The sequence below is a fragment of the Amblyomma americanum genome, chromosome 4 (assembly GCF_052857255.1).
Source record: "Amblyomma americanum isolate KBUSLIRL-KWMA chromosome 4, ASM5285725v1, whole genome shotgun sequence".
In the NCBI taxonomy this organism is placed as follows: domain Eukaryota; kingdom Metazoa; phylum Arthropoda; class Arachnida; order Ixodida; family Ixodidae; genus Amblyomma; species Amblyomma americanum.
The window spans coordinates 26,898,453-26,925,247 of NC_135500.1; the positions used below are offsets into that span (position 1 = coordinate 26,898,453).

The 26,795-nt window shown below is 51.3% G+C and overlaps 1 protein-coding gene across 4 annotated transcripts in view; it reads left to right on the forward strand.

Annotated features, from left to right (window-relative positions):
* Positions 1–26,795, forward strand: part of LOC144127845 (2-Hydroxyacid oxidase 1-like) — a 349,853-nt gene that overhangs the window by 123,109 nt on the left and 199,949 nt on the right. For all 4 annotated transcript variants that reach the window (XR_013313585.1, XM_077660809.1, XM_077660811.1 and 1 more), the window contains one exon: positions 7,504–7,765. Coding sequence is in view for 3 of the 4 variants with exons in the window: in XM_077660809.1 (XP_077516935.1) it covers positions 7,504–7,765 (262 nt within the window). In the remaining variant the exon portion in view is untranslated. The remainder of the gene's footprint in view (positions 1–7,503; positions 7,766–26,795) is intronic.

Genomic DNA, 26,795 nt, shown 5'->3' on the forward strand with positions numbered 1-26,795 from the left:
GTTGACCGGCCTTTCACATCTGTTCCTTTTCATGTAGTGTGTGTGCTCCCTTGTGCATTCTTCTTTCAGTGCGTCGCATCTCGCGCGAACTCCTTGTTCGCGCTGGGCAGGGGCCCCTGTAGCGCCACCTCGTAGCGGCCGTAGCAGCACACGCGAAGAGCAGGAAGAACCTGAAGCGCGAGCCGAAGAGAACGCTCCACACTCTCATCTCCGGCAGCCCTCAATAAATGTGGCCGCTGTCGCCCTCCTGGGTGACCTCCACAGAAGTATTAACATGGATAAGGTTATACATAAGCCAGTTCAGAAATCCTGCTGGTCGGGTGGGAGGGGTCTCTCGTCACTGACAGTCTTGGCAGGTTTTCACATAATGTGCGACCTCAGCGGACAGTCGGGGCCGTAACGCTTGTCTTGAATGCGGCAGAGGGTGCTAAAAAACCGACATATTGCCGCCAATATTTGCAGTGTTTGTTCGTTTTTCAAATCTGCCGCGACACCACCTTATCGCTTTGTTTGCGACGCAAGACGCGACTAGATTTATCTCGATTGATCGCAGCCAGGCAAAGCTGATTCTACGTTGTTCCGGAATGTTCTAGTAACTTTGCGCCCTTTATCTCGAATGTTCGCTATCAGCTTTAAATTGAGCACGGCCGACAGCGGCGGGCATTCTGTTCGACGACCGCCGAGCACGCTTGTCGCTTCGCCGCCGCCGAGTGATTCAGTCCATTTTGGGTGCAAGTCAGCCCAATAAACAGTTCTTTTAGAAGACCCTTTCGTTCGTCTTCATCGCTGCTTCGACTGCCGTCACCACTACGTGACAATATCCAGCTGTCGGCTCGTCGTGTGAAGCCTGTAGAACTTCTTCGGGGAGATTTGCAGCTACAACAGGAAGGTAGGCTGTTTTGCTCGCTGCGATGTTCTGCACGAGGACATCATTCTGCAGACAGAAGGAAGACAATCCTCGCTTGAACGAGGCAGGGGTGAAGAAACCTTGTCCTCCAAGTACACAATGAGGTGTTTTAGGTCTGGTTCCGAGCTTTTCTGCTGTGCAAAACAGCTGGAGCTGATGTGTCCCAGGAAGGCGGTCTCATCGTCGTCAGGCAGCGGTGCATCTACAGAGGCACGTTACAGGCATTCGGCGTCAGAGTGCTTGGAGTTGTAAACGACGGTGACGTGAAACAACTGGAGACGCAGGCTCCATCGAGCTAGAGGGTCGGAGGGGTCCTTCAAACTGGAAAGCCAGCATAGCGCGTGGTGATTGCTGACCACCTTGAAAGGTCACCCTTAGAGGGAAGGGCGGAATTTCAACGTGGTCCATATGATTGCAAGGCACTTTTTCTTAGTTGTTGAACAGTTAGCCTCTTATTTGTGCAGAGAACGGCAAGCATATGTGATTGTTCTCCAGTCCGTTGGTTTTCTGAACGAGGACGGCGCCTAAGCTGCTTGCGCCGGTATGAATTTCACTCTCGGCGTTTTCATCAAAGTGCGCGAGGATCAGTGGGGACTGTAAACGACACTGAAGTTTATTGTAGGCTTCTGCTGGTGACGCTTCCAGTTTAAATGGTACGTCTGCCTTTGTTATTTGGGTTAGAGGTGTGGCGGTGTGCGAAAAGTGGTTTACAAATCGTCGGCAATAGGAGCACAGTCCTAGGAATCTACACCAAGTTTCCTTATCAGCCCGTGGTGGCACCAGTGCGATAGCAGCGTTTTCTGCGGGACTGGGCGTACTTCCTCTTTGCTAACGATGGTGACTAGGAAGAGCAGCTCTTCATAGGCAAAGCGACACTGCTCTGCTTTCATGGTTAGGCGGGACGACTTGATTGCCTCAATTGTCTTTTCACATGGTCTTAAAAGTTCGAGGGAAGACATCGACGTCATTTGAATATACTACACAAATTTGTCACTTCAGGCCTCCCAGCACTATTCATTATTCGCTGAGACGTCGCTGGTGCAGAAAAAAAGACCAGATGGTATCACCTTGAACGCGAAGAGGCCATCGGGAGTAATGAATGCGGCCTTCTCGCGAGCACTGTCATCGGCCTTCATTTGCAAGTAGCTGCTCTTGAGGTCCATCATTGCGAAATACTTGGCGTTGTAGAGCCGGTCCAGTGTGTCGTCGATGTGGGCAAGGGGGTAGACGTCATTCTTCGTTGTGTTGTTCAAGCGGCGGTAATCGACGCAGAATTGAAGTGCGCCGTCTTTCTTTCTGACTAGAACAACCGCTTCCACCCAGGGGTTTTCGATGGCTGGACGACGTTGTCGCGAATCATTTCTTCCTCTTGATCCCGAATGGCTTGTCGTTCTCGGAGCGACACACTGTAGGGGCTTTGGCGGAGAAGTCGGCCATGCTGGTGGGTTACAATGCTATGCTTGGCAATCAGCGTCTGACAAACTTTCGGCGATGCCGAGAAGCACTCGTTGTAGCTTCGAAGCAGATTGCGGATCTGGTCTTGCTTGTTCCGATGCAAGCCTGCGTTTATGCTGAAGACGTGCTTGTAATCTTCCTTAGGCGAATCTTCCGGGGCTAGATCGGAGATGGCGAAGGCATCGCGAACGTCGGATAGATCGTCGAAAAAAGAAATCGTCGTTCCTTTGATAACGTGCCGATATTCTTCGCTGAAGTTCTTCAGCAGCCTTTCAGCTTGGCCATTGCGGAAACGTGCAATGGCTCTTGCGATGCCGATTCTTCGCTCTATAAGCAACTCCGTGTTCCCCTCGATGAGAGCTTTTATGTTTTTGGCATCCGTGGCACCTACGGTGACCATGACGCTTGATCGGGGTGGAATGCTCACTTGTTCATCTAGGACACTCAGGGAAGCCTGCTGCTCCATGGTTGTCATCGATGGGATAGTTTTGTCCATCGAAAGCGTGATGGGCTTGGAACGCAGGTCGATGGTCACGTGATGGTGATTTAGAGAATATATGCCCAGTATCACGTCGCGGGGACATTGCTGTAGTACAAGGAAGGTCGCAGCAAAGGTATGTCCCTTAACGGCCACTCGTGCTGTGCACTGCCCCGATGGCGTTATCAGGCGGCTTCCTGCAGTAGGAATTTGTGGGCCATCCCAGACGGTCGTGACTTTCCTGCATTGCGCGACGAATGCTCCATTTATCTCCGAATAATCGGCACCGGTCTCGACTAGAGCGGTAACTTTCCGGCCGTCGATAGCAACTTCTAAGTGGGGTGTCCTGGCTCTTGCGTTGCACATCGTCCTCGGCGTCGGGTCACGGCTTCGTCGCCTATGTGGTTCGCGGGTAGTTCGCATCGTCGGGTCTTTTCTGGTAGGTGCAGTCATTCTGAAGTCCGGCGGAATCGCGGTCGAGCTTGTGTTTGTTTACGGCGTCGGTGTAGCGGGTGTGGCGTCTTCGTACGGCGTGGTCGGTAGAGGATCTTCGTCTTTTCGCTGGCGAACAACCTCACCTCCAAAGGTTGGTGGTGAGCGGGACAGATTGCTCGATGACACGTAATCCTCGCGGCGCAGGTACTCGTCGATCTCCCGACGTTGTTGGCCTAGGCGGGATCGTGGGGCATCAGTTGAGTAGCCACGCCGGCCTTCTACTGCAGGGGCAGTGCCTAAAAATATGGCTGTCTTCACTGCAATCGAAGCACAGTGGCAGGTTGTCGGAAGTGCTCCAGGCGTCGCATTTCCTGAGGCTTTAGCGTCGCTCTTGGGCGGGGCGGGTGGGAGCAGGGATGTGGCGTTCTGGAACAAATGTTTCATGTCGGAGGGGACGTACGGGGTGTCGTTAGAGCGAAGGACTGCCTGCTGCTGCAGCGTTGTCATGGCCTGGGTTTCTGTAGCCGTTGGAGTCGGGGTGTCAAGTGTCTGTTGTACTTGTTTCCGTACCACATCCATGAGAGTCGCTGCTTGCTGCTGTGGGAGGGGAGGGGGAGCAATCGTCGTAGATCCTCGCGGACGATTTCACGAATAACCTAATAATAATAATAATAACTTTATTTCCATCAAACGAACATGATGCCGTAGGCGTGAAGAAAAAGCTGTCATTAAGGCAGCTTGACAAGGCCGAAGGCCGCCACACCCCCACTTCCGGCCAAGTTGTCGCTGGTGGTGCTCATCCTGTCCGGACGAATTGCACAGACATAAGCAAGCGCGTTTGTACTGCTCAATCCGGACGTCGAGGGTCTTCTCAAAAGGGCAGGCTTCTTGAATGAATTTCTTCACGGTTTGGCAGCTGGCGGACGGCTTGCAAAAAGTTGTTTTTTGACGCCGCGCATTAAACACTCAACTTTCTTTTCCTCTGTCATATAGGGATCGGCGCGACAAAAGAGGCGCTTCATTTCTTCGACGTAACCGCGTACGGGCTTGTTCAGAAGCTTGATCCAGGACTGGAGGAGTCGGTCGGCTCTTTCTTTCCTCACGACACTAGTGAATACCTTCAAAAGTTGTCTCTTGAATAGCACCCATGTCGTAGGAGAAGAATCGCGGTTTTTTACCATGTAATTGTTGAGCCCTGCAGTGAGAAAAAGAGGTGACCTATTTTAGTCGTACCAATCCCAACTGTATACAGGATATCGCCAGTCACGCATGGCAAGCGTGAGCGCTGAAAGCGCACCGCACCTAAAACAAGCGTGCAAAAAATTGCCTCCACTCACGCTTGGCTTGTGTTACTTCTCCTGTGAGTCATGCTCAGGAAGCGTGATTTCTCAATCGACACCCACATTTACTAAGCGTGAAAACACACCACGCTTAGAACAGGCGTGCAAAAAATCATCCACACTCACGCTTGCTGAGCGTGAAAAATTTTAGAGTATAGAGCGATGCCACATGCTCACATTGGTCTATTCTTCGGTTTCTTCACCTGGGGAGCCATTGAATGTTGGTGGCATCCGTGGCTTCTGCAGAACGATCGGAGTCGACGTCTTTGACGAGGACATGGTTGTTATTGCGGCGTGTTTTCGTTGTCGGGTGCTGCCCGGCAGTGTCCTGAACTGAGGTTTCGCTCCTTGGAGACGTCGGCCGGCTCGGGGAACTGGTGACACGTCCTCCGGGGTGAAGCGCAAAGGGCTGGCCTCACGGCTTGCAGCAGTTGTCCGGTACATGAACGTGAACCTCGCACCTCCACCAAATGTCACGGAGTGGTGACGGCAGTGCAGCGAGCAGGAAAGCAGCGAAAAGGGCTTTCAAACGAAACTCTTTATTTGGGCTGACCTGAGCCCACTGATAACATGATGTCTCGGCGGCGGCGTAGCAAAAAGAGCACTCGGTGGTCGCGGAAAGAATGTCTCTACAGCACTCAATTTAACCCCGCCGTGGTGGCTCAGTGGTTAGGGCGCTCGACTACTGATCCGAAGTTCCCGGGTTCGAACCCGACCGCGGCGGCTGCGTTTTTATGGAGGAAAAACGCTAAGGCGCCCGTGTGCTGTGCGATGTCAGTGCACGTTAAAGATCCCGAGGTGGTCGAAATTATTCCGGAGCCCTCCACTACGGCACCTCTTCTTCCTTTCTTCTTTCACTCCCTCCTTCATCCTTCCCTTACGGCGCGGTTCAGGTGTCCAACGATATATGAGACAGATACTGCGCCATTTCCTTTCCCCCCAAAACCAATTATTATTATTATACTCAATTTGAAGCTGATAGCGAACTTTCGAGATGCGCGTGCAAAGTTGCCACAACATTCTGGAACAACGTAGAATCGGCTCCGCCTTGATGCGGTCACATTGAGTAAAGCTGAGATTTGGGCGAGTTGGAAAGCATTCATGGTGGGCCTTTGTTGCGCTGTTCACCCACCATGATGCGGTTAATCAAGATAAATCTGGTCGTCTCTTCCATCGCATAGAAATGGATTTAGTGGCGTGCCGGTACCTTTGCAGAATGAACAAACGCCGCAAAAATTCGCGGCAATATTGCTTGAGCGGAAGCTCTCTCTTTACTTTTTTAACGGCGGCGTATAACACCCCCTGAAAAATGTTTATGGCTATGCAACTGATCCGTTTCCAAAAGCTCTATCGACGCGCCGCAGCACTTAGGAAATCGACCAATGATGGCGACACCTGTATTCAGTTTTTGTCCTTTTGTAGCGTACAAAATTTTAGTTTTCAGCGAAAGTAGATATAATTAAAAGGCCGTAATCCATCCATACAAGCAAACTTCAATTTATCCTTCTTTTAAAGACTCACTGCGGACAACTCCTTGAACCCCAACTCCTAACGTCAAGGCCAAGAAGGACTTTCTGATCACTATTTAGAATGGATGGCCGTGTAACCTGTAGCCACAGATATCAGAGAAAAAAAAATGCTGCGGTTTAACTACTGCTGGATGGATAGATAAGGCTGAGCCATTTAAACCGGGCGGTGGTTCAAGCCACCTAGCCATGACTTGTGAACCTGGCTCTATATGTCAGTAGTCTGCAAATCTCCCGTCCTGGCCTCAAACAACAAAGAGGTTCCCGTTCGCTTACCATAGATATTTTAGTTGAACCTCGTTAGAAAGGGACAGCTGTGGTGTATCGGTCAAGTAGACGCGGCTTGGCGTCTGCAACGTTGAGTGCGCTCCGTACACTGGATAGGCAGCGCGCCCAGCGTGGCAGGCGGCAGTTAAATTAATGGCTGATCGCGAGAGGTTGGTCACCCAATGAACGCTGTGGCCTATTGCTGCAGTGCTGCGTGTTTGCCACAACGTTCTCAGCACTAATGCATGCGTTCCATAACTCTCTCTCACCACCGCCACGTATCTCAAAGCGCGATTGAGGCTTCCACTCACCCAGGGAGCCAGCTATGCGCCGTTCCATTATTCAAAATCATCGGAGTCAAGCACGTTGTCAATGCCAACGCCAATGAACACAATGTCGACGGCATAAAGAAACATAGGCAAGCGCTCGATTTCGGCTGCGGCCTAGTGACGTTATAGCTGTCACGTGATTTCGCCTTCGTTTAAGGTCAAACTCGCGCGCACACTGCTATGGTATCTATACACCATAACACAGCGAAGAAGTGCGGAGGGAATAGTAAAGCTTTCGCTTTAAAAAATTGGCAGTGGTTTAGCTCTGGTTAAACCTGAAGCGACGCGATATGTACAGCTGGACGAGTGGAGTTGGCAGAGTTAAATTGCAAAGGCAGTCTTTCGCCGCTCCGTTCATCTTCGTCCCACTTGACACGGCGCATGCGCACAGCTGTGACAGCTCGGTTTCGCTGGCGCGCAGCGCCGCCGGCCACAGCAGCTGCTGTGCACAACGTCACTCGTCACGTGACCAACCAGCTGACGAACCACGTGATCAGCCACGGCGTCGCGCCGCCGGCAGCTGCTCCGCACCACGTGATAGCGTGGCAGCGCAGTCACGCTGAAGGCTCGAAATGGTACCGTAACGTAGCTATCGCTACAAACAAAACGCTGTCTTAACGTCCTCGCAGTTTGCTTATGAAAGCGGCCTGTGGTACTAACACTTTTACTTCACTTCGTTGCCTTTTCAAGCGTATGAGGTACCCGTTTTCAGTTAAAGTTGTTCCTAGTTACCTGTCGATCAACGTGCACGTTGTGCTTCCGACAGCTGCCAGCGCAGCGCGGACTGTGATGGCGGTCAGCGTGATGCACTCGGTGCCGCTGCAAGAGGTGGCGACGGCGGCCGGGCCCGACGCCGTCCTCTGGGCCCAGCTGGACATACGCAGGAAGCGCTCGCTGACTCTGGACGACGCCCTGCTCGCCGAGCGCTGCGGCTTCGCGGCGCTGGTCGTCACGCTTGACGCCCCACTCGTCGGCCGCAAGGCTGCACCCGGAGTCACCGACCCCGTGTCGAAGGCCTTCGCAGAAACGTGAGTGCCGGTTGCGTGGCGATGCGAAAATTAACGGCTATTACGAAACCAGGCTCATCCATTGCATTTTTCAAAGTGAGCCACCAGTTCACCGAAAACACTCATTTTAAGGCGTAAGCCTTATTTGCCTCAGCGAGAGAAAACCTATCAGAGAGAGAGCGAGCGTGCGCGTGTGCGTGCGTGTGTGTGTGTGCGTGTGTGTGCGCGCGTGTTTATGTGTGTGTGCGCGCGCGTGCGTGCGTGCGTCCAGTCCGAGAACGAGTCCAGTTCGAGAGTTCGAGAAGGAGTCCATCACTACCGTTACAAAATGAGTGCATCTGCGATTAAAACTACCTTGACGCGCCGTAGTTAGCTTTAGAAAACCGCCGGTGACGGTGGCACTTGTGTTTGATGTTATTCATGGCCCCTTGAAGCTTATAAAAGCTCCGCTTCCAGTAAAATAATGTCTTTGTGAAGGTATACGCCAAACTCATTTTGTCCTGAGCCTACCCATGAAGCCCCTGGCGAAAAACGCAGCAACGCTCAGCGTTGGAACGAATGATTCTAAATTCTCATTGAACGACAATATTGTCACGTGTAGTTAAATGATCGACGAAATAGTTGATGACTGCTCAAGCGATTTACTTCTTCCTCGTTACAACAGCTCGAACACCAGAGAGCCGTATCTATTGCAACTGGGATTGCTAACTGTGTACTTCATTGCATTTTTTCTTGAAATGACAGTTTGTGTCTAAAGTTTTCTGGCATTTTCTGCAGTGTGTACAGCAAAATTACAGAATGAAGTGAGAGGTTTCGTCTTTGGTGAGCAGAGCTCGCATATCAGCTGTAGTTTGTTTTTTTTTGTTGGTTTGCAAGGCCGTAGGCTCTCTTCCATGCGCTTAACACAGTAGAGCATTCTGCCTCAAACCAAGCTGCCACAGACTTTTCTTGGTTCTCGAGAAAAGCAGAAAGCATGAAATTCTTCAAGGTGCAGGAAATAATACGTACTCACACGCTGCACTTGTTCCTATTCTCGCAGAAATTAACCGTCATAGAGTGCCTGCGCGCATTTTCATCACTCTTATCGCCGCGCGTAAAATAGACGGGCACGGGCACTGCGAAGGTGGGCATGGCGAAGACGTCAGGATGAAGCCTTCTGAAACGTTTATCCTGTTTTTACAGGCTTTCTTGTGCCATGCTTAAACTTTGGATCACGCCTCAAGTACGTGCTTTGTCGCCACCAGCTTTAAAGATAATCTTTTGCTCCTAGCTTCGTGCAAAGCTGCCACCTGGGACGGACCTGCGCACGTGTTCCCTTCGACGCTTTCTGCGGCAATGATTACGGACAGCGCCAGGCACTTAAGCTCAGTCGACATCGAGCCACTTTGTGGGCACTGCGAAGCCTTCAGGATGAAGGATTCTGAAATGTTTATCCTGTTTTTACAGGCTTTCCTGTGCCATGCTTCAAGTATGAATCACGCCTCAAGTACGTGCTTTGTCGCTACCAGCTTTAAAGATAATCTTTCGCTGCTACCTTCGTGGAAAGCTGCCACCTAGGACGGACCTGCGCGCGTGTTTCCTTCGACGCCTACTGCGGCAATTATTACGGACAGCACCAGCTACTTGAGCTCAGTCGACATCGAGCCACTCTGTGGGCACGGCGAAGCCTTCAGGATAAAGCCTTCTGAACAGTTTATCCTGTTCTTACAGGCTTTCCTGTGCCATGCTTTAACTTTGGATCACGCCTCAAGTACGTGCTTTGTCGCTACCAGCTTCAAAGACAATCTTTCGCTGCTACCTGCGTGGAAAGCTGCCACCTGGAACGGACCTGCGCACGTGTTTCCTTCGACGCCTACTGCGGCAATGATTACGGACAGCGTCAGCTACTTAAGCTCAGTCGAGATCGAGCCACTCTGTGGGCACGGCGAAGCCTTCAGGATGAAACCTTCTGAAACGTTTATTTTGTTTTTACAGGCTTTCCTGAGCCATGCTTCAACTTTGGATCACGCCTCAAGTACGTGCTTTGTCGCTGCCAGCTTTAAAGATAATCTTTTGCTCCTACATTCGTGGAAAGCTGCCACCTGGGATGGACCTACGCACGTGTTCCCTTCGAAGCCTACTGCGGCATTGATTACGGTTAGCGCCAGCTACTTAAGCTCAGTCAAGACCGAGCCACTCTGTGGCACAGCGAAGCCTTCAGGATGAAGCCTTCTGAAACGTTTATCCTGTTTTTACAGGCTTTCCTGAGCCATGCTTCAACTTTGGATCACGCCTCAAGTACGTGCTTTGTCGCTGCCAGCTTTAAAGATAATCTTTTGCTCCTACATTCGTGGAAAGCTGCCACCTGGGACGGACCTGCGCACGTGTTCCCTTCGATGCTTTCTGCGGCAATGATTACGGACAGCGCCAGGTACTTAAGCTCAGTCGACATCGAGCCACTTTGTGGGCACGGCGAAGCCTTCTGGATGAAGCCTTCTCAACCGTTTATCTTATTCTTACAGGGTTTCCTGTGACATGCTTCAACTTTGGATCACGCCTCAAGTGCGTGCTTTGTCGTTACCAGCTTCAAAGAAAATCTTTCGCTGCTACCTGCGTGGAAAGCTGCCACCTGTAACGGACCTGCGCACGTGTTCCCTTCGACGCCTACTGCGGCAAAGAATACGGACAGCGCCAGCTACTTAAGCTCAGTCGAGATTGAGCCACTCTGTGGGCACGGCGCAGCCTTCAGGATTAAGCCTTCTGAAACGTTTATCCTATTTTTACAGGCTTTCCTGTGCCATGCTTCAAGTTTGGATCACGCCTCAAGTAAGTGCTTTGTCGCTACCAGCTTCAAAGATAATCTTTCGCTGCTACCTTCCTGGAAAGCTGCCACCAGGGACGGACCTGCGCACGTGTTCCCTTCGACGCCTACTGCGGGAATGATTATGGACAGCGCAAGCTACTCAAGTTCAGTCGATTTCGAGCCACTCTGTGGGCACGGCGAACCCTTCAGGATGAAGCCTTCTGAAACGTTTCTCCTGTTTTTACAGGCTTTCCTGTGCCATGCTTCAACTTTGGATCACGCCTCAACTACGTGCTTTGTCGCTGCCAGCTTTAAAGTTAATCTTTCGCTGCTACCTGCGTGGAAGGCTGCCACCTGGGACGGACCTGCGCACGGGTCCCCTCGACGCCTTCTGCGGCAATGATTACGGATAGCGCCAGGTACTTAAGCTCAGTCGACATCAAGCCACTCTTTGGGCACTGCGAAGCCTTCAGGATGAAGCCTTCTGAAACGTTTATCCTGTTTTTAGAGGCTTTCCTGTGCCATGCTTCATATTCAGATCACGCCTCAAGTACGTGCTTTGTCGTTACCAGCTTTAAAGATTAGCTCTTGCTGCTACCTTCGCGGAAGACTGCCACCTGGGACGGACCTGCGCACATGTTCCTTTCGACGCCTTCTGCAGCAATAATTACGGTCAGCGCCAGGTACTTAAGCTCAGTCGACATCGAGCCACTTTGTCGGCACTGCGAAGCCTTCAGGATGAAGCCTTCTGAAACGTTTATTCTGTTTTTACAGGCTTTCCTGTGCCATGCCTCAAGTTTGGATCACGCCTCAAGTAAGTGCTTTGTCGCTACCAGCTTCAAAGATAATCTTTCGCTGCTACCTTCGTGGAAAGCTGCCACCTGGGACGGACCAGCGCACGTGTTCTCTTCGACACCTACTGCTTCAATGATTACGGACAGCACCAGCTACTTAAGCTCAGTCGACATCGAACCACTCTGTGGCCACGGCGAAGCCTTCAGGATGAAGCCTTCTGAAATGTTTATCCTGCTTTTACAGGCTTTCCTGTGCCGTGCTTCAACATTGGATCACGCCTCAAGTACGTGCTTTGTCGCTACCGGCTTCAAAGATAATCTTTTGCTGCTACCTGCGTTAAAGCTACCACCAGGGACGGACCTGCGCACGTGTTCCCTTCGACTCCTACTGCGGCAATGATTACGGGCAGCGCCAGCTACTCAAGGTCAGTCGATATCGAGCTACTCTGTGGGCACGGCGAAGCCTTCAGGATGAAGCCTTCTGAAACCTTTATCCTGTTTTTACAGGCTTTCCTTTGCCATGCTTCAACTTTGGACCACGCCTCAAGTACGTGCTTTGTCGCTGCCAGCTTTAAAGATAATCTTTCGCTGCTACCTGCGTGGAAAGCTGCCACCTGGGACTGACCTGTGCACGTGTTCCCTTCGGCGCCTACTGCGGCAATGATTACGGACAGCGCCAGGTACTTAAGCTCAGTCGACATCAGGCCACTCTGTGGGCACTGCGAAGCCTTCAGGATGAAGCCTTCTGAAACGTTTATCCTGTTTTTACAGGCTTTCCTGTGCCATGCTTTAACTTCAGATCACGCCTCAAGTACGTGCTTTGTTGTTACCAGCTTTAAAGATTAGCTGTTGCTGCTACCTTCGCGGAAGGCTTCCTCCTGGGACGGACCTGCGCACGTGTTCCCTTCGACGCTTTCTGCGGCAATGATTACGGACAGCGCCAGGCACTTAAGCTCAGTCGACATCGAGCCACTTTGTGGGCACTGCGAAGCCTTCAGGATGAAGCCTTCTGAAATGTTTATCCTATTTTTACAGGCTTTCCTGTGCCATGCTTCAAGTATGGATCACGCCTCAAGTACGTGCTTTGTCGCTACCAGCTTCAAAGACAATCTTTCGCTGCTACCTGCGTGGAAAGCTGCCACCTGGAACGGACCTGCGCACGTGTTTCCTTCGACGCCTACTGCGGCAATGGTTACGGACAGCGTCAGCTACTTAAGCTCAGTCGAGATCGAGCCACTCTGTGGGCACGGCGAAGCCTTCAGGATGAAACCTTCTGAAACGTTTATTTTGTTTTTACAGGCTTTCCTGAGCCATGCTTCAACTTTGGATCACGCCTCAACTACGTGCTTTGTCGCTGCCAGCTTTAAAGATAATCTCTCGCTGCTACCTGCGTGGAAAGCTGCCTCCTGGGACGGACTTGCGCACGGGTCCCCTCGACGCCTTCTGCGGCAATGATTACAGATAGCGCCAGGTACTTAAGCTCAGTCGACATCAAGCCACTCTTTGGGCACTGCGAAGCCTTCAGGATGAAGCCTTCTGAAACGTTTATCCTGTTTTTACAGGCTTTCCTGGGCCATGCTTCAGATTCAGATCACGCCTCAAGTACGTGCTTTGTCGTTACCAGCTTTAAAGATTAGCTCTTGCTGCTACCTTCGCGGAAGACTGCCCCCTGGGACGGACCTGCGCACATGTTCCTTTCGACGCCTTCTGCAGCAATAATTACGGTCAGCGCCAGGTACGTAAGCTCAGTCGACAACGAGCCACTCTGTGGGCACTGCGAAGCCTTCGATATGAAGCCTTCTGAAACGTTCATGCTGTTTTTACAGGCTTTCCTGTGCCATGCTTCAGCTTCAGATCACGCCTCAAGTACGTGTTTTGTCGTTACCAGCTTTAAAGATAATCTCTCGCTGCTACCTGCGTGGAAAGCTGCCACCTGGGACGGACCTGCGCATGTGTTCTCTTCGACGCCTACTGCGGCAATGATTACGGACAGCACCAACTACTTAAGCTCAGTCGACATCGAACCACTCTGTGGTCACGGAGAAGCCTTCAAGATGAAGACTTCTGAAACGTTTATCCTGTTTTTACAGGCTCTCCTGTGCCACGCTTCAACTTTGGATCACGCCTCAAGTACGTGCTTTGTCGCTGTCAGCTTTAAAGATAATCTTTCGCTGCTGCCTGCGTGGAAAGCTGCCACCTGGGACGGACCTGCGCACGTGTTTCCTTCGGCGCCTACTGCGGCAATGATTACGGACAGCGCCAGGTACTTAAGCTCAGTCGACAACGAGCCACTCTGTGGGCACTGCGAAGCCTTCGGGATGAAGCCTTCTAAAACGTTTATCCTGTTTTTACAGGCTTTCCTGTGCCATGCTTTAACTTCAGATCACGCCTCAAGTACGTGCTTTGTCGTTACCAGCTTTAAAGATTAGCTGTTGCTGCTAACTTCGTGGAAAGCTGCCACCTGGGATGGACCTGCGCACGTGTTCTCTTCGACGTCTACTGCGGCAATGATTACGGACTGCACCAGCTACTTAAGCTCAGTCGACATCGAACCTGTCTGTGCTCACGGGGAAGCCTTCAGGATGAAGACTTCTGAAACGTTTATCATGTTTTAACAGGCTTTCCTGTGCCATGCTTCAACATTGGATCACGCCTCGGGTACGTGTTTTGTCGCTACCAGCTTTAAAGATCATCTTTCGCTGCTACCTTCGTGGAAAGCTGACACCTGGGATGGACCTACGCACGTGTTCCCATTGAAGTCTACTGCGGCATTTATTACGGTCAGCGCCAGCTATTTAAGCTCAGTCAAGTCCGTGCCACTCTGTGGCACAGCGAAGCCTTCAGGATGAAGCCTTCTGAAAAGTTTATCCTGTTTTACAGGCTTTCCTGTGTCACGCTTAAACTTTGGATTACGCCTCAAGTACGTGATTTGTCGCTACCAGCTTTAAAGATATTATTTTGCTGCTGCCTGCGTGGAAAGCTGCCACCTGGGACGGACCTGCACACGTGTTTCCTTCGGCGCCTACTGCGGCAATGATTACGGACAGCGCCAGGTACTTAAGCTCAGTCGACAACGAGCCAGTCTGTGGGCACTGCGAAGCCTTCGGGATGAAGCCTTCTGAAACGTTTATCCTGTTTTTACAGGCTTTCCTGTGCCATGCTTTAACTTCAGATCACGCCTCAAGTACGTGCTTTGTCGCTACCAGCTTTAAAGATTATCTTTCGCTGCTACCTTCGTGGAAAGCTGCCACCTGGGATGGACCTACGCACGTGTTCCCTTCGAAGAGTACTGCGGCATTGAATACGGTTAGCGCCAGCTACTTAAGCTTAGTCAAGACCGAGCCACTCTGTGGCACAGCGAAGCCTTCAGGATGAAGCCTTCTGAAACGTTTATCCTGTTTTTACAGGCTTTCCTGTGCCATGCTTCAACTTTGGATCACGCCTCAAGTACGTGCTTTGTCGCTACCAGCTTTAAAGATCATCTTTCGCTGCTACCTTCGTGGAAAGCTGCCACCAGGGACGGACCTGCGCACGTGTTCCCTTCGACGCCTACTGCGGCAATGATTACGGACCGCGCCAGCTACTCAAGCTCAGTCGACATCGAGCCACTCTGTGGGCACGGCGAAGCCTTCAGGATGTAGCCTTCTGAAACCTTTATCCTGTTTTTACAGGCTTTCCTGTGCCATGCTTCAACTTTGGATCACGCCTCAATTATGTGCTTTGTCGCTGCCAGCTTTAAAGATCATCTTTTGCTGCTACCTTCGTTGAAAGCTGCCACCTGTGACGGACCTTCGCACGTGTTCCCTTCGACGCCTTCTGCGGCAATGATTACGGACAGCGCCAGGTACTTAAGCTCAGTCGACAACTAGCCACTCTGTGTGCACTACGAAGCCTTCGGGATGAAGCCTTCTGAAACGTTTATCCTGTTTTTACATGCTCTCCTGTGCCATGCTTCAACTTTGGATCACGGCTCAAGTACGTGCTTTGTCGCTACCAGCTTCAAAGATAATCTTTCGCTGCTACCTTCGTGGAAAGCTGCCAACTGGGATGGACCTACGCACGTGTTCCCTTCGAAGCCCACTGCGGCATTTTATACGGTCAGCGCTAGCTACTTAAGCTCAGTCAAGACCGAGCCCCTCTGTGGGCACTGCGAAGCCATCGGGATGAAGCCTTTTGAAACGTTTATCCTGTCTTTACAGGCTTTCCTGTACCATGCTTCAGCTTCAGATCTCGCCTCAAGTACGTGCTTTGTCGATACCAGCTTTAAAGGTCATCTTTTGCTGCTACCTTCGTGGAAAGCTGCCACCTGGGACGGACCTGCGCACGTGTTCCCTTCGACGCCTTCTGCGGCAATAATTACGGTCAGCGCCAGGTACTTAAGCTCAGTCGACATCGAGCCACTTTGTGGGCACTGCGAAACCTTCAGGATGAAGCCTTCTGAAACGTTTATCCTGTTTTTACAGGCTTTCCTGTGCCATGCTTCAACTTTGGATCACGCCTCAAGTACGTGCTTTGTCGCTACCAGCTTTAAAGATAATATTTCGCTGCTACCTTCGTGGAAAGCTTCCACCTGGGACGGACCTGCGCACGTGTTCTCTTCGAAGCCTACTGCGGCAATGATTACGGACAGCACCAGCTACTTAAGCTCAGTCGACACCGAACCACTTTGTGGCACGGCGAAGCCTTCAGGATAAAGCCTTCTGAAACGTTTATCCTGTTTTAACAGGCTTTCCTGTGCCATGCTTCAACTTTGGATCACGCCTGAAGTACGTGCTTTGCAGCTGCCAGCTTTAAAGATAATCTTTCGCTGCTACCTGCGTGGAAAGCTGCCACCTGAGACGGACCTGCGCACGTGTTCCCTTCGACGCATTCTGCGGCAATGATTACGGTCAGCGCCAGGTACTTAAGCTCAGTCGACATCGAGCCACTCTGTGGGCACTGCGAAGCCTTCAGGATGAAGCCTTCTGAAACGTTTTTCCTGTTTTTACAGGCTTTTCTCTGCCATGCTTCAACTTTGGATCACGCCTCAAGTACGTGCTTTGTCGCTACCAGCTTTAAAGATCATCTTTCGCTGCTACCTTCGTGGAAAGGTGCCGCCTGGGATGGACCTACGCACGTGTTCCCTTCGAAGCCTACTGCGGCATTGATTACGGTTAGCGCCAGCTACTTAAGCTCAGTCGACATCGAGCCACTCTGTGGGCACTGCGAAGCCTTCAGGATGAAGCCTTCTGAAACGTTTTTCCTGTTTTTACAGGCTTTTCTCTGCCATGCTTCAACTTTGGATCACGCCTCAAGTACGTGCTTTGTCGCTACCAGCTTTAAAGATCATCTTTCGCTGCTACCTTCGGGGAAAGGTGCCGCCTGGGATGGACCTACGCACGTGTTCCCTTCGAAGCCTACTGCGGCATTGATTACGGTTAGCGCCAGCTACTTAAGCTCAGTCAAGACCGAGCCACTCTGTGGCACAGCGAAGCCTTCAGGATGAAGCCTTCTGAAACGTTTATCCTGTTTTTACAGGCTTTCCTGTGCCATGCTTCAACATTGGATCGCGCCTCAAGTACGTGCTTTGTCGCTACCAGCTTTAAAGATCATCTTTCGCTGCTACCTTCGTGGAAAGCTGCCACCTGGGATGGACCTACGCACGTGTTCCCTTCGAAGCCTACTGCGGCATTGATTACGGTCAGCGCCAGATACTTAAGCTCAGTCAAGACTGAGCCACTCTGTGGGCACGGCGATACCTTCAGGATGAAGCCATCTGAAACGTTTATCCTGTTTTACAGGCTTTCTTGTGCCATGCTTCAACTTTGAATCACGCCTCAAGTACGTGCTTTGTCGCTACCAGCTTTAAAGATAATCTTTTGCTGCTACCTGCGTTAAAGCTGCCACCAGGGACGGACCTGCGCACGTGTTCCCTTCGACGCCTACTGCGGCAATGATTACGGACCGCGCCAGCTAATCAAGCTCAGTCGACATCGAGCCACTCTGTGGGCACGGCGAAGCCTTCAGGATGTAGCCTTCTGAAACCTTTATCCTGTTTTTACAGGCTTTCCTGTGCCATGCTTCAACTTTGCATCACGCCTCAATTATGTGATTTGTCGCTGCCAGCTTTAAAGATCATCTTTTGCTGCTACCTTCGTTGAAAGCTGCCACCTGTGACGGACCTTCGCACGTGTTCCCTTCGACGCCTTCTGCGGCAATGATTACGGACAGCGCCAGGTACTTAAGCTCAGTCGACAACGAGCCACTCTGTGTGCACTACGAAGCCTTCGGGATGAAGCCTTCTGAAACGTTTATCCTGTTTTTCCAGGCTTTTCTGTGCCATGCTTTAACTTCAGATCACGCCTCAAGTACGTGCTTTGTCGTTACCAGCTTGAAAGATTACCTGTTGCTGCTACCTTCGTGGAAAGGTGCCACCTGGGACGGACCTGCGCACGTGTTCCCTTCGACGCCTTCTGCGGCAATGATTACGGATAGCGCCAGGTACGTAAGCTCAGTCGACATCAAGCCACTCTTTAGGCACTGCGAAGCCTTCAGTATGAAGCCTTCTGAAACGTTTATCCTGTTTTTACAGGCTTTCCTGTGCCATGCTTCAGATTCAGATCACGCCTCAAGTACGTGCTTTGTCGTTACCAGCTTTAAAGATAATCTTTTGCTGCTACCTTCGTGGAAAGCTGCCACCTGGGACGGACCTGCACACATGTTCCTTTCGACGCCTTCTGCGGCAATAATTACGGTCAGCGCCAGGTACTTAAGCTCAGTCGACATCGAGCCACTTTGTGGGCACTGCGAAGCCTTCAGGATGAAGCCTTCTGAAACGTTTATCCTGTTTTTACAAGCTCTCCTGTGCGATGCTTCAACTTTGGATCACGCCTCAAGTACGAGATTTGTCGCTACCAGCTTTAAAGATAATCTTTCGCTGCTACCTTCGCGGAAAGCTGCCACCTGGGACGGACCTGCGCACGTGTTCTCTTCGACGCCTACTGCGGTAATGGTTACGGACAGCGCCAGCTACTTAAGCTCAGTCGACATCGAGCCACTCTCTGGGCACTGCGAAGCCATCGGGATGAAGCCTTTTGAAACGTTTATCCTGTCTTTACAGGCTTTCCTGTACCATGCTTCAGCTTCAGATCACGCCTCAAGTACGTGCTTTGTCGATACCAGCTTTAAAGGTCATCTTTTGCTGCTACCTTCGTGGAAAGCTGCCACCTGGGACGGACCTGCGCACGTGTTCCCTTCGACGCCTTCTGCGGCAATGATTACGGTCAGCGCCAGGTACTTAAGCTCAGTCGACATCGAGCCACTTTGTGGGCACTGCGAAACCTTCAGGATGAAGCCTTCTGAAACGTTTATCCTGTTTTTACAGGCTTTCCTGTGCCATGCTTCAACTTTGGATCACGCCTCAAGTACGTGCTTTGTCGCTACCAGCTTTAAAGATAATATTTCGCTGCTACCTTCGTGGAAAGCTTCCACCTGGAACGGACCTGCGCACGTGTTCTCTTCGAAGCGTACTGCGGATATGATTACGGACAGCACCAGCTACTTAAGCTCTGTCGACACCCAACCACTTTGTGGCACGGCGAAGCCTTCAGGATGAAGCCTTCTGAAACGTTTATCCTGTTTTAACAGGCTTTCCTGTGCCATGCTTCAACTTTGGATCACGCCTGAAGTACGTGCTTTGCAGCTGCCAGCTTTAAAGATAATCTTTCGCTGCTACCTGCGTGGAAAGCTGCCACCTGAGACGGACCTGCGCACGTGTTCCCTTCGACGCATTCTGCGGCAATGATTACGGTCAGCGCCAGGTACTTAAGCTCAGTCGACATCGAGCCACTCTGTGGGCACTGCGAAGCCTTCAGGATGAAGCCTTCTGAAACGTTTTTCCTGTTTTTACAGGCTTTTCTCTGCCATGCTTCAACTTTGGATCACGCCTCAAGTACGTGCTTTGTCGCTACCAGCTTTAAAGATCATCTTTCGCTGCTACCTTCGTGGAAAGGTGCCGCCTGGGATGGACCTACGCACGTGTTCCCTTCGAAGCCTACTGCGGCATTGATTACGGTTAGCGCCAGCTACTTAAGCTCAGTCGACATCGAGCCACTCTGTGGGCACTGCGAAGCCTTCAGGATGAAGCCTTCTGAAACGTTTTTCCTGTTTTTACAGGCTTTTCTCTGCCATGCTTCAACTTTGGATCACGCCTCAAGTACGTGCTTTGTCGCTACCAGCTTTAAAGATCATCTTTCGCTGCTACCTTCGGGGAAAGGTGCCGCCTGGGATGGACCTACGCACGTGTTCCCTTCGAAGCCTACTGCGGCATTGATTACGGTTAGCGCCAGCTACTTAAGCTCAGTCAAGACCGAGCCACTCTGTGGCACAGCGAAGCCTTCAGGATGAAGCCTTCTGAAACGTTTATCCTGTTTTTACAGGCTCTCCTGTGCGATGCTTCAACTTTGGATCACGCCTCAAGTACGAGATTTGTCGCTACCAGCTTTAAAGATAATCTTTCGCTGCTACCTTCGCGGAAAGCTGCCACCTGGGACGGACCTGCGCACGTGTTCTCTTCGACGCCTACTGCGGCAATGATTACGGACAGCACCAGCTACTTAAGCTCAGTCGACATCGAGCCACTCTGTGGGCACTGCGAAGCCTTCGGGATGAAGCCTTCTGAAACGTTTTTCCTGTTTTTACAGGCTTTCCTGTGCCATGCTTCAACTTTGGATCACGCCTCAAGTATGTGCTTTGTCGCTGCCAGCTTTAAAGATCATCTTTTGGAGCTGCCTTCGTTGAAAGCTGCCACCTGTGACGGACCTTCGCACGTGTTCTCTTCGACGCCTTCTGCGGCAATGATTACGGACAGCGCCAGGTACTTAAGCTCAGTCGACAACGAGCCACTATGTGGGCACTGCGAAGCCTTCAGGATGAAGCCATCTGAAACGTTTATCCTGTTTTTCCAGGCTTTCCTGTGCCATGCTTTAACTTCAGATCACGCCTCAAGTACGTGCTTTGTCGTTGCCAGCTTTAAAGATTAGCTGTTGCTGCCTTCGTGGAAAGGTGCCACCTGGGACGGACCTGCGCACGTGTTCCCTTCGAGGCCTTCTGCGGCAATGGTTACGGACAGCGCCAGCTACTTAAGCTCAGTCGACATCGAGCCACTCTCTGGGCACGGCGAAGCCTTCAGGATGAAGCCTTCTGAAACGTTTATCGTGTTTTTACATGCCCTCCTGTGCCATGCTTCAACTTTGGATCGCGGCTCAAGTACGTGCTTTGTCGCTACCAGCTTCAAAGATAATCTTTCGCTGCTACCTTCGTGGAAAGCTGCCAACTGGGACGGACTTACGCACGTGTTCCCTTCGAAGCCCACTGCGGCATTTAATACGGTCAGCGCCAGCTACTTAAGCTCAGTCAAGACCGAGCCACTCTCTGGGCACGGCGAAGCCTTCAGGATGAAGCCTTCTGAAACGTTTATCCTGTTTTTACAGGCTTTCCTGTGCCATGCTTCAACTTTGGATCACGCCTCAAGTACGTGCTTTGTCGCTACCAGCTTTAAAGATAATATTTCGCTGCTACCTTCGTGGAAAGCTTCCACCTGGGACGGACCTGCGCACGTGTTCTCTTCGAAGCCTACTGCGGCAATGATTACGGACAGCACCAGCTACTTAAGCTCAGTCGACACCGAACCACTGCGTGAGCACGGCGAAGCCTTCAGGATGAAGACTTCTGAAACGTTTATCCTGTTTTTACAGGCTTTCCTGTGCTATGCTTCCACATTAGATCACGCCTCAAGTACGTGTTTTGTCGCTACCAGCTTTAAAGATCATCTTTCGCTACTACCTTCGTGAAAAGCTGCCACCTGGGATGGACCTACGCACGTGTTTCCTTCGAAGCCTACTGCGGCATTGATTACGGTCAGCGCCAGCTACTTAAGCTCAGTCAAGACCGGGCCACTCTGTGGCACGGCGAAGCCTTCAGGATGAAGCCTTCTGAAACGTTTATCCTGTTTTAACAGGCTTTCCTGTGCCATGCTTCAACTTTGGATCACGCCTGAAGTACGTGCTTTGCAGCTGCCAGCTTTAAAGATAATCTTTCGCTGCTATCTGCGTGGGAAGCTGCCACCTGGGACGGACCTGTGCACTTGTTCCCTTCGGCACCTACTGCGGCAATGATTACGGACAGCGCCAGGTAGTTAAGCTCAGTCGACATCAGGCCACTCTGTGCGCACTGCGAAGTTTTCAGGATGAAGCCTTCTGAAACGTTTATCCTGTTTTTCCAGGCTTTCCTGTGCCATGCTTTAACTTCAGATCACGCCTCAAGTACGTGCTTTGTCGTTACCAGCTTTAAAGCTTAGCTGTTGCTGCTACCTTCGCGAAAGGCTGCCACCTGGGACGGACCTGCGCACGTGTTCCCTTCGAGGCCTTCTACGGCAATGATTACGGATAGCGCCAAGTACTTAAGCTCAGTCGACATCAAGCCACTCTTTGGGCACTGCGAAACCTTCAGGATGAAGCCTTCTGAAACGTTTTTCCCGTTTTTACAGGCTTTCCTGTGCCATGCTTCAGCTTCAGATCACGCCTCAAGTACGTGCTTTGTCGTTACCAGATTTAAAGATCATCTTTTGCTGTTATCTTCGTTGAAAGCTGCCACCAGTGACGGACCTTCGCACGTGTTCCCTTCGACGCCTTCTGCGGCAATGATTACGGACAGCGCTAGATACTTAAGCTCAGTCGACAACGAGCCACTCTGTGGCCACTGCGAAGCCTTCGGGATGAAGCCTTCTGAAAAGTTCATCCTGTTTTTACAGGCTTTCCTGTGCCATGCTTCAGCTTCAGATCACGCCTCAAGTACGTGCTTTGTCGTTACCAGCTTTAAAGATCACCTTTCGCTGCTACCTTCGTGGAAAGCTGCCACCTGGGATGGACCTACGCACGTGTTCCCTTCGAAGCCTACTGCGGCATTTATTACTGTCAGCGCCAGCTACTTAAGCTCAGTCAAGACCGAGGCACTCTATGGGCACGGCGAAAAATTAAGGATGAAGCCTTCTGAAAAGTTTATCCTGATTTACAGGCTTTCCTGTGCCATGCTTCAACTTTGGATCACGCCTAAAGTACGTGATTTGTCGCTACCAGCTTTAAAGATAATCTTTCGCTGCTAACTGCGTGGAAAGCTGCCACCTGAGACAGACCTGCGCACGTGTTCCCTTCTGCGCCTAATGCGGCAATGATTACGGACAGCGCCAGGTACTTAAGCTCAGTCGACATCGAGCCACTCTGTGGGCACTCCGAAGCCTTCAGGATGAAGCCTTCTGAAACGTTTATCCGGTTTTTACAGGCTTTCCTGTGCCATGCTTCTACTTCAGATCCCGTCTCAAGTACGTGCTTTGTCGTTACCAGCTTTAAAGCTCATCTTTTGCTGCTACCTTCGTGGAAAGCAGCCACCTGTGACGGACCTGCGCACGTGTTCCCTTCGACGCCTTCTGAGGCAATGGCTACGGACAGCGCCAGGTACTTAAGCTCAGTCGACAACGAGCCACTCTGTGGGCACTGCGAAGCCTTCAGGATGAAGCCTTCTGAAACGTTTATCCTGTTTTATAGGCTTTCCTGTGCCATGCTTCAACTTTGGATCACGCCTCAAGTACGCGCTTTGTTGCTACCAGCATTAAAGATAATCTTTCGCTGCTACCTTCGTGAAAAGCTGCCTCCAGGGACGGACCTGCGCACGTGTTCTCTTCGACGCCTACTGCGGCAATGATTACGGGCAGCACCAGCTACTTAAGCTCAGTCGAACCACTCTGTGAGCACGGCGAAGCCTTCAGGATGAAGACTTCTGAAACGTATATCCTGTTTTTACAGCCTTTTCTGTGCCATGCTTCAACATTAGATCACGCCTCAAGTACGTGTTTTGTCGCTACCAGCTTTAAAGATCATCTTTCGCTGCTACCTTCGTGGAAAGCTGCCACCTGGGACGGACCTGCGCACATGTTCCTTTCGACGCCTTCTGCGGCATTTATTACGGTCAGCGCCAGCTACTTAAGCTCAGTCAAGACCAAGCCACTCTGTGGGCACTGCGAAGCCATCGGGATGAAGCCTTCTGAAACGTTTATCCTGTTTTTACAGGCTTTCCTGCACCATCCTTCAGCTTCAGATCACGCCTCAAGTACGTGCTTTGTCGATACCAGCTTTAAAGATCTTCTTTTGCTGCTACCTTCGTGGAAAGCTGCCACCTGGGACGGACCTGCGCACGTGTTCCCTTCGACGCCTTCTGCGGCAATGATTACGGTCAGCGCCAGGTACTTAAGCTCAGTCGACATCGAGCCACTTTGTGGGCACTGCGAAGCCTTCAGGATGAAGCCTTCTGAAACGTTTATCCTGTTTTTACAGGCTCTCCTGTGCCATGCTTCAACTTTGGATCACGCCCCAAGTACGTGCTTTGTCGCAACCAGCTTTAAAGATAATCTTTCGCTGCGACCTTCGTGAAAAGCTGCCACCAGGGACGGACCTGCGCACGTGTTCTCTTCGACGCCTACTGCAGCAATGATTACGGATAGCGCCAAGTACTTAAGCTCAGTCGACATCAAGCCACTCTTTGGGCACTGCGAAGCCTTCAGAATGAAGCCTTCTGAAACGTTTTTCCTGTTTTTACAGGCTTTCCTGTGCCATGCTTCAGTTTCAGATCACGCCTCAAGTACGTGCTTTGTCGTTATCAGCTTTAAAGATCATCTTTTGCTGTTACCTTCGTTGAAAGCTGCCACCTGTGACGGACCTTCGCATGTGTTCCCTTCGACGCCTTCTGCGGCATTTATTACGGTCAACGCCAGCTACTTAAGCTCAGTCAAGAGCAAGCCACTCTGTGGGCACTGCGAAGCCATCGGGATGAAGCCTTCTGAAACGTTTATCCTGTTTTTACAGGCTTTCCTGCACCATCCTTCAGCTTCAGATCACGCCTCAAGTACGTGCTTTGTCGATACCAGCTTTAAAGATCTTCTTTTGCTGCTACCTTCGTGGAAAGCTGCCACCTGGGACGGACCTGCGCACGTGTTCCCTTCGACGCCTTCTGCGGCAATGATTACGGTCAGCGCCAGGTACTTAAGCTCAGTCGACACCGAACCACTCTGTGGGCACGGCGAAGCCTTCAGGATGAAGCCTTCTGAAACGTTTATCCTGTTTTTACAGGCTCTCCTGTGCCATGCTTCAACTTTGGATCACGTCCCAAGTACGTGCTTTTTCGCTACCAGCTTTAAAGATAATCTTTCACTGCTACCTTCGTGAAAAGCTGCCACCAGGGACGGACCTGCGCACGTGTTCTCTTCGACGCCTACTGCGGCAATGATTACGGGCAGCACCAGCTATTTAAGCTCAGTCGACATCGGGCCACTCTGTGGGCACTGCGAAGCCTTCAGGATGAAGACTTCTGAAACATTTATCATGTTTTTACAGGCTTTCCTGTGCCATGCTTCAACTTTGGATCACGCCTCAATTATGTGCTTTGTCGCTGCCAGCTTTAAAGATCATCTTTTGCTGCTACCTTCGTTGAAAGCTGCCACCTGTGACGGACCTTCGCACGTGTTCCCTTCGACGCCTTCTGCGGCAATGATTACGGACAGCGCCAGGTACTTAAGCTCAGTCGACAACTAGCCACTCTGTGTGCACTACGAAGCCTTCGGGATGAAGCCTTCTGAAACGTTTATCCTGTTTTTACATGCTCTCCTGTGCCATGCTTCAACTTTGGATCACGGCTCAAGTACGTGCTTTGTCGCTACCAGCTTCAAAGATAATCTTTCGCTGCTACCTTCGTGGAAAGCTGCCAACTGGGATGGACCTACGCACGTGTTCCCTTCGAAGCCCACTGCGGCATTTTATACGGTCAGCGCTAGCTACTTAAGCTCAGTCAAGACCGAGCCCCTCTGTGGGCACTGCGAAGCCATCGGGATGAAGCCTTTTGAAACGTTTATCCTGTCTTTACAGGCTTTCCTGTACCATGCTTCAGCTTCAGATCTCGCCTCAAGTACGTGCTTTGTCGATACCAGCTTTAAAGGTCATCTTTTGCTGCTACCTTCGTGGAAAGCTGCCACCTGGGACGGACCTGCGCACGTGTTCCCTTCGACGCCTTCTGCGGCAATAATTACGGTCAGCGCCAGGTACTTAAGCTCAGTCGACATCGAGCCACTTTGTGGGCACTGCGAAACCTTCAGGATGAAGCCTTCTGAAACGTTTATCCTGTTTTTACAGGCTTTCCTGTGCCATGCTTCAACTTTGGATCACGCCTCAAGTACGTGCTTTGTCGCTACCAGCTTTAAAGATAATATTTCGCTGCTACCTTCGTGGAAAGCTTCCACCTGGGACGGACCTGCGCACGTGTTCTCTTCGAAGCCTACTGCGGCAATGATTACGGACAGCACCAGCTACTTAAGCTCAGTCGACACCGAACCACTTTGTGGCACGGCGAAGCCTTCAGGATGAAGCCTTCTGAAACGTTTATCCTGTTTTAACAGGCTTTCCTGTGCCATGCTTCAACTTTGGATCACGCCTGAAGTACGTGCTTTGCAGCTGCCAGCTTTAAAGATAATCTTTCGCTGCTACCTGCGTGGAAAGCTGCCACCTGAGACGGACCTGCGCACGTGTTCCCTTCGACGCATTCTGCGGCAATGATTACGGTCAGCGCCAGGTACTTAAGCTCAGTCGACATCGAGCCACTCTGTGGGCACTGCGAAGCCTTCAGGATGAAGCCTTCTGAAACGTTTTTCCTGTTTTTACAGGCTTTTCTCTGCCATGCTTCAACTTTGGATCACGCCTCAAGTACGTGCTTTGTCGCTACCAGCTTTAAAGATCATCTTTCGCTGCTACCTTCGTGGAAAGGTGCCGCCTGGGATGGACCTACGCACGTGTTCCCTTCGAAGCCTACTGCGGCATTGATTACGGTTAGCGCCAGCTACTTAAGCTCAGTCGACATCGAGCCACTCTGTGGGCACTGCGAAGCCTTCAGGATGAAGCCTTCTGAAACGTTTTTCCTGTTTTTACAGGCTTTTCTCTGCCATGCTTCAACTTTGGATCACGCCTCAAGTACGTGCTTTGTCGCTACCAGCTTTAAAGATCATCTTTCGCTGCTACCTTCGGGGAAAGGTGCCGCCTGGGATGGACCTACGCACGTGTTCCCTTCGAAGCCTACTGCGGCATTGATTACGGTTAGCGCCAGCTACTTAAGCTCAGTCAAGACCGAGCCACTCTGTGGCACAGCGAAGCCTTCAGGATGAAGCCTTCTGAAACGTTTATCCTGTTTTTACAGGCTTTCCTGTGCCATGCTTCAACATTGGATCGCGCCTCAAGTACGTGCTTTGTCGCTACCAGCTTTAAAGATCATCTTTCGCTGCTACCTTCGTGGAAAGCTGCCACCTGGGATGGACCTACGCACGTGTTCCCTTCGAAGCCTACTGCGGCATTGATTACGGTCAGCGCCAGATACTTAAGCTCAGTCAAGACTGAGCCACTCTGTG